This window comes from Frieseomelitta varia, unplaced genomic scaffold, assembly GCF_011392965.1.
Source record: "Frieseomelitta varia isolate USP_RPSP 00005682 unplaced genomic scaffold, Fvar_1.2 scaffold_330, whole genome shotgun sequence".
NCBI classification, from domain to species: domain Eukaryota; kingdom Metazoa; phylum Arthropoda; class Insecta; order Hymenoptera; family Apidae; genus Frieseomelitta; species Frieseomelitta varia.
Window position 1 is genome coordinate 230,907 of NW_025110069.1, and position 13,080 is coordinate 243,986.

General features: G+C 36.1%; 1 protein-coding gene across 2 annotated transcripts in view; it reads left to right on the plus strand.

Annotated features, from left to right (window-relative positions):
- Positions 1 to 688: 688 nt before the first annotated feature.
- The window catches only part of LOC122530144 (RNA-binding protein Musashi homolog 2), a 32,756-nt gene continuing 20,364 nt past the window's right edge, over positions 689 to 13,080 (plus strand). Inside the window, exon 1 of one of the 2 annotated variants that reach the window (XM_043656836.1) lies at positions 689 to 1,035. In XM_043656836.1, coding sequence (XP_043512771.1) covers positions 1,019 to 1,035 — 17 coding nt within the window. In that variant the 5' untranslated portion in view covers positions 689 to 1,018. The remainder of the gene's footprint in view (positions 1,036 to 13,080) is intronic. The other variant, XM_043656837.1, reaches the window with a different exon arrangement.

Sequence of the window (13,080 nt, forward strand, 5' to 3'; positions counted from 1 at the left end):
AACTTTGAAGATTGAACTTCGTTTTTTAATTGAAGCTTGAATGTTAGGGTTTCTGAAATTTTTTTCAAATGGGGAATGTTCAGTTTAATGTTCGTCAACTTGGGCCGATCTTACTTTTAACGGTTTGAAAATTTTTTATATTTTATGTTTATTTATATTTTTTATTTTTCACGTTTAAGTTTGAACATTGTTTATATTTTATTACAAACGTCTGAAAATATGCGGGAATCGAAAATGAAGACTTTTGTTAAGAAGTTTCATTGAATTTCTATCGTCGAAGTCCAGCATAAAGTCAAAGTTCGACAAAACAACGAATTAAACTTCAAGTTAGTGAAAAAAAAAACAAATTCAATCTTCAAAGCAAAGATGCAAAGAACTTTCAATGTTTCTGGAGAGAAATTTTCGAGACGTACAAAGACATCTTTCACAAAAAAAAAAAAAAAAAAAAAAAAAAAACAAAAGAACGAACTAGGTTCCCAAGAATAAGAATTTTTCATAAAGATTTTACGCTTTCAAAAGATAAAACCAAGAGTTGACGAGATCCATTTTCTTACAAAGTCACAACTATCGACAATCTTTTCAATTCGGTTCACGTTCTTCGCCACCACGAAAACGGTTGACTTTAATTTCTCTCCCTGCAACGATTCAAATTTCCCCTCCCCACCCTACCCGTTTCTCTCTCGATTGTCCGCAATCCACACGCACCAATCTTTCGGTGAAACGAAAACAAGCATCGACGATTTTCGCAGGCTTTCCACGATTCTTCTCGGCGAAGAGGATCAGAGGAAAGAGGGGAGAATGAGTTAGAGAGACACGGGCAAAGGCGCGGGGAGCCAGCGACACGAGACCGAGCACGCCGGCCTTTTCTCACCCTCGAGAAACACCCTCGTTCCGTCACTCTTTTTCCCCCAACGATGCAGGTACGCCTGATCATCCTGGTCGCCGGTCCTGGTGAACAGACGTTGGGCCAGCCGACGCGAGAACGAACGACGGTGCAACGGTGACCGGGACCCCGGTGATGTGTTGTCGTCTCTCGTGAGTGTGTCTTATTAACGAGAACGCTCCTCTTGATCGGTGATCAGGTAAAAGAAAAGAAAAGAAAAAAAAAAAGAAAAAAAGAGAGAGAGAAAGGCAATCGGAAAGAGCTCTGCACACCGTCGAGTAGCTTATTAATAATTTATTACGTCCATTCTAGCGATGGGATCTTCTTCTGGATGATATCGATCTTTTTTTTTTTTTTTTTCTTGTGTGTGTGTGTGGCGAGATTTGAGAAATTTGTTGATTCGAAGCTTATAACTGTCGACTCGGGATTTTTCGGGAGTTTCGAATGGTTTGGATGTCTTGGAAGTCTTGGCAGGTTTTGAGATGTTGATAAGTATATACTCGTTTCAATGCTGTCTAAATAGGTTTCGAAATTTGCATAAAAATTTCGTTTGTTTGTTATCTATCTTGTAACGTTTGCATTTACTCGAATGTAATTTTCATTGTAATCGGCGAACATCTAGAAAAGTACAGACGTTTTTAATTGGCTCGAGTTGTGAATTGATAAACTACGAGAAGCGATCAGCGAAATTTTTCTAATCTCGGAGATTACTTCTGAATATAAATTAGATTTCACCATTAAGTTTCGTTGCTAACTGCTGTCCAATTCTGTCTTAAATATTAACTCTGTCCTTCGTAATTTCGTGAATATTGTTGATTCAAGAAAACACCGAAGATTCAGCAAGTTAACCAAGATTTTCAAGACTTCTACACAATCTTCAAAATCTTCGAAAAGAGATTCCAACAGCCCCATCGGCTACGTCCCTGCCGGCTTTCTGTTTTCTGATTCGTTCAGTTCGTCGCTTTGCCGTGCAGTGAATTCAGTTTTTCGTTGGAAAAGCCGAATAAATGAAATTTTCATTTGCCAAGGAAAAAAGAAACAGAAAAAAGAGAAACATGTTACATGTATAAGGGACGATCGGTATATATGAATCTGCATTTCTCCAGCATCTCTCTTCTCATTCTCACCCTTTCTGCGCCTTTCTTCTCTCCTCTCTCACAATTATTGCTCTCCGTTTCTCGCACAATTCGCCTAGCTAGTCCCTCGTCGCTTTCTTTCTTTCGTTCTTTTCTTCTTTATTTTGCCGTTACCGCGCAGCCAACAAGAGGAGAAGAAAAGGCGAGACCACCTCTCGTCCTGGGCCGACCTAGATCGGCTAGACACCGTTAGACGCATCTAGGATCGAGACTAAGGCTGATAAACTCGGGTCAACGCATCGTTTCGCTCAACCTTTCACTCGCAATCAGCGGACAGATAGCCAGAGAGCTTCCTCACGATCGTTGATTCGCGATGTAGGTTAAGCCTCGGTCAGTCACTTAAGTATCAAGGGGATCAGACAAAAGATCGTTGATTTCTGTCGATATTTTTCCCAATTGAGGCTCGAAAAATCTTCAAGTTTTTTCACTCTTTCAAGCGAAAGACGCTCGAGACTTCTTTTCTACGTCGATTTGTGATCGAAGCCTCGGTAACTCGAATCAAAGAGGCAGCTAAAGCAATCTTCGTCTTGTCCATTAGCGACTAAAATTTGGAGGTGAAATCTCCGAGTGGGGCCAAGTGAGTTTTGTCAAATGAGAGAAATTTTTTTTCTATCGATTCGAAAGGTAAATCTGGTCTGTCAAGATTTTTTAAAATTATACCAATAAAACAATTCACACCAAACGATCGTACGAAGGTTTTCGCGAATAAACGAAATTGAAGTCTCAGAAACTTCACGTGTCGTAAAATAACGTACAACAAATTTCGTAATATAGTATATACACTTTATCATTAAGAAATTTTCGAATTATTCGAGGTTTTGAAATGAACGAACACGATCAAACTTCGCTTTAACCTCATCTTGCAATTAATTGCAAATGACGCAGCTATTAACATAAATTGATATCGTTCTAATTCGAACCCAGTGTATGAGAAACCAGTAATAGAGGAAGCAGAAGATGGCCGATTTGAAACGAGTACAAGTCGGTCGATCGATCGGCCAGTTTCGGTAACCGATTTCAACTGCTAGAACCGGTTACCTCTCGATCGGTCGATTTTAGTCGGTCAACCGATTATCCGCCAGTCAACTATAAAGAGGACTGGACCATTCTAATTTCTTTCAATTAGGGTCTACTTACGGAACTGAATTCTAAACGCTAGTTTCTTCAAGTGACTTCGACTTTCGCTTCTCTCTTTAAGAAGAATTTTAAGGCTTTGCTGAGCGTTTCAAATTGTTAAAATACGGGACAGAAACTCTTTACGAAGTTAGATTCTACCCACTGAATAAAATTTTCGAAATTTTATTCGGATTATTTGTGAACTAATTTCATTTTACATCATTTGTTACGTATTGATAAAATTTTAATTCATTAACTGTCATTACAGTAGTATCCAAAAAATTGTTCTTCGATTAAGAATATTCATTATTATTTCTTTTTCTCTTCGTCTTAAGATGAATAATCTTTTTCTAATATCTTGAAGTATCGATAAAGGGCAATCACTGTTTTCTCTTTCGTTTCTTCTTTAAGTAAAACACTTTTTTCTAATATCGAGAAAGTTATTCTTCAATTAAAAGTACCTATTGTCTTCCGAAGAAAAGTTGCTTTTGTAATGTCTCAAAGTGGCAAGTTGAAATATGCAATTAAATTCCACACGTTAATTTAATTCAAAAGAACAAGATATCTAATTGCTGTCTTTCCTCTCTCTTTCCTTTCGTTTCTTGAAAAAAAAAAAAAAAAAAAAGAAAAAGAAAAAAGACAAATTTTCCCATTATTAAAATACGAATAAAAAATTTCCGCATTGCATATTTTTCCAACGAAAATACAATTTCTGATCGAAGCAGATGCATGTTTTCATCGCCCTGCTGAAGCTAATTTAAAAACTATGGGGCGACAATTGTTGGTCAAGTGCGCGCCAAGAGTTCCCTCTCGAAGGAATAAAAGATTCTAAGCGAATTTTAGTTTAATTGAAAGTGAACGCGAGTAGTGGACGATCGCGAGTGAATAGAGTGAATGGAGAAAGATCGACGAGATACAGCACGTGGTGAGGGATCGAGAAGAATACTAGTTGAAGATCGTTGATTGAGCAGGACCTCCGCAAACGTCACGTCGCGTCGCATCGAAAGCGAATCCTCTTCGATCTTCGCGAGAGATATCGAACGAAAATGGATATCCTGCGTGAGAAATTGCCTCGACGCGTCAATACGATTTCCTTCGAGTACAATCGAGTGATTGGTTTCGTGATTAACGAGGTTTTTCCAGTAAATGGAGGGGGGCAAGAGTCTGCTGTTGTAAACGGGGTTTGTTGTAACGGTGCAAATGCGATTCTCGCGTCGAACAGTTTCTCGATGCACTCTTTAATGAACGACGAAAGAGTTGGTACAACAGTACACAACTTCGTTTATATGTGAAATCAATTTGTTTGAACGAAATTGTACGTAGCGTTTGATTAAACGGACCCTGTCGATTGAATTCGTTTGTCTGTACTTCCCATTTCATTCTCGTGTTCTGCATTCTACATCCCAGATTCCACACCTCAGATTTCGTATTTCATGTTCTATATTCTATATGTTCTATATTTCCACACACTGTGTCTTACGCGTTTACACGTTTCATGTACCATATTCTACACTTCACATTCCATGTCTCATTATCCTTACGCAGTATTCTACGTCTCACAATTTAATATCTGTAATTTCATATCCCTTATCTTATACTTTGTATATTCCATTTTTTAATTTATATTCCATGTCACACAGATGATAATTTGTTTATGGGCTCCTGTGAATTCTATGATCCCACGAGTTGAATTTCATAGCCCAGAAAACCCCATAATTTCTCACAGAGTTAATTTGCGGGCATCTTCGAAAATTTTTATCTCACGAAAAAAATGAATTTCATCTGCGTAACACAAAATTCTTTACGATATTCCTGAGGAAGAAAATTAAAAAATACAGGGCAATCTTTGTAGACACAATATTGAGATTATTATCATTTCTGCTCACGATCTCAAAATGAAAGAAATGCAAAGGAATTTTATCTGGTACGATGTTAGTATTCTGTTAAGCGACTCTGGTGTTTTTAAAACAAATTGAAGCACCTTTATATTCCGTAGGGGGTGCGTATTTCAGTTTCGTATGAAATTGCGGTCGAAATTAAAACTACGTACTTGTGTTTCGAGCGCTTGCTCGCTCGGTAAAACGAAAATGGAGACGTCGGTAATACAGCACGTTCTTGTTATCGTAGTAATTTCCTTTACCGACGACTGGTGAAGTCATTAACGCTTCTCTATTCCATCTTTCGCTACGATATAGCGATATGCAATTAATTCTTCGTAATATGAATATTTATGTATATGTAAATATGATTTCTTTTTTTTCCCCTCCTTTTTCTTTTCTTCTTTATACACTATGTTTCTAAAACATCATACATGAAAATATTCACTTGTTTCTTGCTGAATAATTATTAACATTTTTTCCGGATATTCAATTAGTTGATTCATTAACAATATGCTTATTTGATTTTGTAATCATAGCGACACTAACAATGAACAGTGGTGAGAATTAATAAAAATTTTATTCTTGGATAACAGATCAGACTTGATTAAATAATTTATTCCTTCTTCTATTTATATTTTTCTTTCATTGAATATTTTTGCTTTTCGAGATATCTTGATATTAGAATAATTGGCAAGAAATATTATTATATTATTATATATTTATTTATTTCAAACTAGCAAAATTTTATATCACATTTCTTATTTGCTGAATGTATTAATTCTCGAAATTATCCAGATGTATTATTATTAAAGGGGAAAGCACGTTTACAAATATTATAGTTATATTTTTAATAACGTATATTTATTTTGCAATTGAATTTTATATTATGGATCTCCCTGATGTCAGCAAACTTCTCCTTTTATTGGATATTTTTATCCTAACTTTTTAAATTATTTCAAATATAAGCAGCGATCGACAAGAGGAATATAATTGTATATTTATTTTACACAATTGTACAATTATTCTACACTCAGATAAACTTTTTCGTAATTATTCGCGCAACGTCGACGTGATTTAATTCCACGTATTACCGAATAATTCGTGTTTATCATTTCACCTGTCATCAGTTTTCACGATTACGAGAGTTTTTAACGCGTTTTATTTCGCTCGATTATCGCGAGCGAGAGGGAGGGGAAAAAAATATCAATATATACTAATTTTCGCGACGTATCGTATCATCCAGGTGATTAATTAAATGCAAACAGGGCCACGCCCGCCTCAAATAGAGGAGAAAACGCGATAGCCGGAACGCACGAAATGTCCACCCTCTGTCACACGTTACTCGGTGTCCCTTTTGTGCGATATTTTACCGAATTAGCCTACTTTGATCGCGACGAAAGCTCTTTGATAATTGAACCGATTGGCGGATTAATCCGGGCGTGGATTAACAATTCAATTTTACAGGAAATTCTGCCATTTCTCGTCGGATAAAATGCCCCGTTACATTCTCGAAATCATAAATGCAATTTATAATGCATTTTAGAAATATATAAATAATTGTCGATTGGATTAAAATTTACAAATTGCAAGGTAATTTTAATTTAAATATACGACACACAATTTACAAAAACGAAACCTAGGCGGGAAAATCGGAATTTCCTTTTCACCTTCTCGGGGAATTTAAAAAAAAAAAATGAATAATAATTCGCAATACACTTGGTAAATACAAGCAACATAATGTAAATGTAACTTCAAAGATAATTTCAAGGAAAGAAACCTAAAGATTATTTTCTTTGTTAAGTATTAACACTCTCAAAAGTATCAATGTAGTTTACAATATAAAATAATGCAAATGATATTTATAAAGAAACGTAAGAAATTGTTGTATTTAGTTGTAAATATCATGTAGACACCACATATATTTTCATGTCACATGCAATCTGTGCATTTTCGCGCCCTAAAATTTTTCACAAGTACACTACATAGATTGCAATACTTCGACTTGTGGTAAATGATGCTAAAATGCGTATATGTGTGTGTGTGAGAGAGAGAAAGAAAGAGAGAAGGGGAAGGAGAGTAATGATCGAAGGAAGCGCGATTTCGAGCTTTCCTTTCCTTCCTCGCGATAGTTGGAACTCGTTTCCAAACGGCGCGGAGCTTCGAGCAGGATGAACGGAAACTTACGTTCGGAAATAGGGCTGCGCTCGTTAGTCCACGAACCCGATGGAGTTGATGATGGGCTGTACGGGTAACAAGGCTGGCCTAGATCGAGGAACCAGCCAGCGATGCCGCGAAGAAACTTCGATTCCCTTCTCCAACACGCGAACGCTCTTTCTCTAGTCCTCGATATTGTTGTTGTCGATAGATATAGCGTAACGTTGTACTTTGGAAACGTTCGTAATCAGGGAATTTCGAATTAATCCCTTCGTACCTAAGGACGAAATATTTCGAATATTTCGAACGTGCTTTGAATGAGATTATCTGGTGAGAAATTTGAGATACTTCAGACTGAAGATATTTATCGTAGAAATGGTCAAAATTCAGTACTGTCGAGGGATGTTACATTTCTTTTGCGTGAACTAACGTTATCAAGTTATATTTATGTCGTTTCTGTGCAATGTAGAATGAAATATAATAGGCAAAAAATTGACCATTTTTGTATTGAACGATTTCTTTCAAGATTGATTGAAATATTTCGAAGTTGAGGTATTTATGCTTTTGGATCAGTTGAGTTGTAGTATAATTATATTATAAATTGCTATGTATTTAATATAACTATAATATAATTACAATTAATACGTACAATTGTAATATGAGTTGCCAGATTATAATAGAATAGTACAAATTATGAAACATTAAAATTAACGAAAAATATATTCACTCGCAGAGGATCGTGAATGTCTTGTCTTAAAAATAGTGATTGGATGGCTATAGCGCTTAATTTACATGTGTTAAATAACAATTTAGAACATGTGACTTTCATTAAACATGTAATGAAATTCAATTAAAAGTTTCGAAATTAAGTAACGATCCAATGATACCAGCCAACAGTTAAATGAAGAGTTTCACTCGAAAGAGGTCTGCTTTATCCTTACTTTTTCGTTTTGTATATTTTATATTGCTATTCTTCGTCATCTTCTGCGTCATTGTTTATAAGAAAGAAGTTTCATTTTCAGATGCAAATCGATCTGTTGTACTCCGAAGTAATTTCGTCCATAGGTACGAAGATGTTAAACTGAACGACGTTCAGATCGAATATAGAGGGTCGTTAGGAGAGGCTGTAGAAAAGGAAAGGGTGGATCGGGGTTGGAAGAGAAAATTGCCGACAAAAGTCGTCTCTGATAGGGGTGTTTAACGACGACACGTTTAAGGAAAGAAGAAGGCGTTGTTCTCTGATTGCCCGTTTCGCTTTATCCATCTTTGTAATCCGAAAGCGAGATTGCCTCGACCGTAACGATTTTCTCAGCTCCCCGACTGTCTTTCAGACGTTCGACGTTTCTTTTCGTATAAAAATTCTACTGCTCAATTGAAAATTAAACGATACTTTAGAAATCAAATAATCCGCATTAATAATTCTATCACGAAATACGCAGATTAAGAAATCCTATCATCTATTAAAATGAAGCAAAAAAATTTATACGACAACAGAAGACCTACGAAATATTAACATCTTAATAATTCTATTATGAAATACACGCACGATTTGAAAATTTTATCCACCAGGAAATAAGTACTGGATATTTGAAATAATTAAATGAAAATTATCCTACGACTTTTGACGCACGAGCGTAACCCTCGCGTGGCAGTCAGCTGATTAAACAGTACGAGAAAATCATGTTTTCACACCTATCACGAAACACGCGAAACGTGTCAAATTCCGCTGTCAAATGGGTTAATTATCAGACTAGAACCCCTAACAGAACGAACGCAAAATATTCCTTCTCGCATGGACGTGTTCTGTTCTTTCTTTCTTCTCTTTTTTCCGTGTTAAAATCGCAAGAGTGCGTCCTGAAGTGAGAGTATAAGGGTGCGTTTACAGCGGAACGAAGAGAGCGTCGATCTCTAAAATACAAGAAAATTTCTTTGGTGCGTTTAAAACGAAGTTGCAATAGAAGCTGAGAGAAACATCGTCGATTAAACGCTTTCAGGGCATAATCCCACGTCACCTGAATTATATCGTGGCCCCTGTAAATCATTTCCAACTCTCTCGACGACAATAGCGGATTTCTATCAAGAAACGACAGTTCACGAAAAAAAAAAGAATGTTAAATTGCAAGTTTAACTTTCGCTTCCAAGCAACGGATGTATTTCTCTCAGGGGGGTAGAGAGCTTGGCTCTCTTGCTTATCGAGCATCGCGGCTCCGGTGTAAACGCACCCCAAGAACAACACAGAGCAACATCGATGGTAATGCTTGTGGTTTAGAAGGTTCGACGTGGAGGAGGGTACCGTGTTTTCCGTGGGCTGTCTGTCGAGGGCACCTCCCGCGGATTAATTGGAACCCAACCCCACGCGTATTGATCCAATAACATGGGTGCTGGATACACAAACCGAGAGGGAGAGAAAACTTTGGGAGAGGTATATCGCGAGAGCCACTCTCGATGAAAGACGGCGCGAGATGGAAACCGATGGTATCGACAGTTGGACGATCCTCGCGGTGTTTCTCGCAATTTTCTTTTCTTTTCTTTTTTTTTCCTTTTGTTATTTATATAGATATTTTGGATCTTCGGGGGGGGAGGTTGTTTGAAGGAAGATTCCCGCGAGATTGTAGAGTAAACGGAGAATTTCTGAGGGAAATTCGGAATTGATTTAACTGTAGTATCCAGACTTTACTTTGATGTTTAACGTTCAAGTTGTTTTTATTAGCAGTTTCATTTCTGTTCAGAAAATATTTTTTTGGTCTTTGCTTGTGTCTCGATTGAGTTATATTTTAGATATATTATTCTGGATATATTGTGCAACTACTTTCGCGAACAACCACAATTGTATCTATCAGAGTATATCTATAATCGTACAATTACCTAGTCTGACACCTGATGTACACTGTCGTTCAAAAATGCGTGAATCTTAATTGTTACACCTATTTGAAGAAAGATGTGAAAAAAGTAATAAAATTGAAATTTTTATGTATTCTAATTTACACCATATTAAAGAATACATTTTAATATAATACAAAAAGATATCTACGTCTAGCCACGTCTACAAGTATTGGTATTATTTCCTTTCTGAAAATAACAAATCTGCCTCATAATTTGTCGCTTTCGTAATTAACAGTACGCAATTATTATTTAAATTTCCATTGACTTTCCGGCAGTATGAGACACATCGGATAATCATTTATTTATTTATTCGAGAAATTGAAATAATTCAATATTGTTTATACACTACCATCCAAAAATTTGTCAATTTTGTGTGTCTTTCCAAAAAATACGATTCATTAAGGATATTTACTTTGCCAATTATTTTAAAATTAAATTATATTTGCACAGGGTTCGTACATCTCTTTACTTTTTCAACGTGAATATGATTAAATTGCTCCTAAATTTCAAACAGTAAAGAGTGTTTAGCAACAGACATCGCGTAAAAATAATGATACTCGTGATATATCAAAAATTCCACAAACGAAAAAGTAAAAAAAAAAAAAAAAAAAATAGTAAGTGTGCTTTTAGACGACAGTGTACTTATACATACATACACGACACGTGTACGAAAACAAGAAGCGGCAACGGGTGTGAGGCCCTAAATCGACGGTAATCCCTCTCGAGGAGCTCGCTATAAAGTCTTTTAAAGTCAAGTTATTTTCATCCGGTTTCACCGGCGACGACGTGTTCCGCGTTAATTGCGCAGCGTAATTAAAATTAATATCGTCCAAATTAAAATAAATTGAGCCGTCCTCTCGCTCTCGTCCTTTGAACGAGGGAAAACGAAACGAAAAGGTAGGGGAAAAAAAGAAGGTGGTGGCCGCCGCAAATTGAAACGAGCCACCGGTCTGCAAGGGTTGTTCCGTGACGCGTGACACTTAATCCTTGCTGATCACGGCACGTTGCAATTATTTTAATGGACGTTTATGCGTGTAACTTGGAAATGAGTCACTCTCTGTTGCCTGGCAAAATTCTTTTCTTTTTCTTTTTTCCAACGATTTTTTTTTTTTGTCAACCTTCTATTCAGTTTTTCTTATTCAGTATTTCTATTATGTATTTTGATTTGTAATTGAAAGATTTATTGTTAATTCAACATATTCGGCATATTAGGTGTTGGAAGAATCGAAACGATGTAACTTTTGATTTTTCGATCGAGATTGAAAAGTTATTTTCTTGTCTACGATTAGATAATATTTGTGTAATAATACTTTGTTCAAATACGTAGTTTACGTATAACATTTATATGCTTCTGTAGCACTTGCTGTGATACTTTTGTTAGAAGACACGCGTCGTGTGAAAGTATCTTGTTTCACTTGCTCTCGGCCGCGAAGTAGTACAACTAAACGACTGGCGAACAAGTCAACGATTTCAATTCCGTCAACTGTAATAACACTCCCACAGAATATCGAGTCAATGAAAGAAAAGGTAGTCTAGAGAATGTTCTCTGCTATTTCTGGGTCAGGAAATCGAGGCATCGAGGTAGACTCGTGATTGAAACAACGTCGTTTCGATTTATTGAACATTCACAGCCGCGACACTGTTCTTACATAACTCTACAAAAATTCGATTCGTTTCGAGGGAAGCATTGCCTCGTGTGACAAGACCATTCTTGTCGTCCAGCGATTACCAACGACAGTTATAAAAAATACAATAGATATTATCTACGTGTGCAGTACTATGATATGCAAGAGGCCAGTGATACTTAACCCTCAGACAGTACCATTGGATATTACGAACGTCTAATAATTAGACTTTAATTTCACTGAATGTTTCTTACTAAATTTGCATCCAAGAGAATGGGATTTTATTGTTAATTTATGTTGAAGTTTATTTAATATGAATTTTTTGAATCGAATTTATTAAGAATGACATTGAAATATCGGTAGTAAATTTAATAAATTTATTAAAAATTGTATACTCGAAAATTGATTAAAAAACGGCAATTCTGGTAAATTTAATTAAAGATCTTGATTTAACATAAATTACCACAGTCACCTATAAACCAATGATACTACGCGAGGGTTAACACATAGATTTACGATATTTACGTGTTTTGCATCCACCTAAACTGCGTATAGAGGCCGCTGCAACGCGCAATACATGCAAATTGCGCGTTGTTCGTTACCACGAGATTATTTTATTCACTCGCCTTTTCTAAGAATATTTTTCTTCTCAAAAGACCGCGTCACCAACGAATGAAACAAGCTTAGAGGAAACTCGCGTGTTTGCTTCGATTCTAACAAAATCGATCAAAATGTTGCTTCGCGCGGCGGTACGTGTAAACATATATATAAAAAGAAAGAGAGAGAGAGAAAGAGAGAAAAATACGTGTGCGCGCGCACACGCGCGTATGTGTAAATAAATACGTGTATCCATATAAGTACATAATATAAAGCGAAGTATACAACGAGTATCTCGAGCGAAGACCAAATATTTTCTCGGCTAAAGCTATACTCTATCTGGATCATTTATGTATACATACATATGTATGTATACCATGTATATATATATATACAGTACTGGGCAAAAATTTGAGTACACGTTCTGTGTACGAAATATATATGTAGATCTTTTAATATTAGCATTTTAGTATGTCGTATACAAATGAACAGGTCTCTCATTTGGCATTGTCAGAAAAAAATTAGAGATCAGTTTATCACGATTTAAAATTATAGAGTCTAAACAGAATTCATTAATATAAATTAATCGGAAGATAATTAATGGGTTGACATACATCGGAGTAACCCTTTGTCTTACATCGAGTCACAATCACGGCTTTAATTTTAACACGAGTTTCAAATTTCCATAAGTTGCAACGACTAAACGCTTACTTAAACACGTCGAAACGAAAAAAAAAAAAAAAAAAACAGGGGAAATACGAAATTCATCAAAAGAATGTGCCAAGAGACGTACATACGTTGCCCAG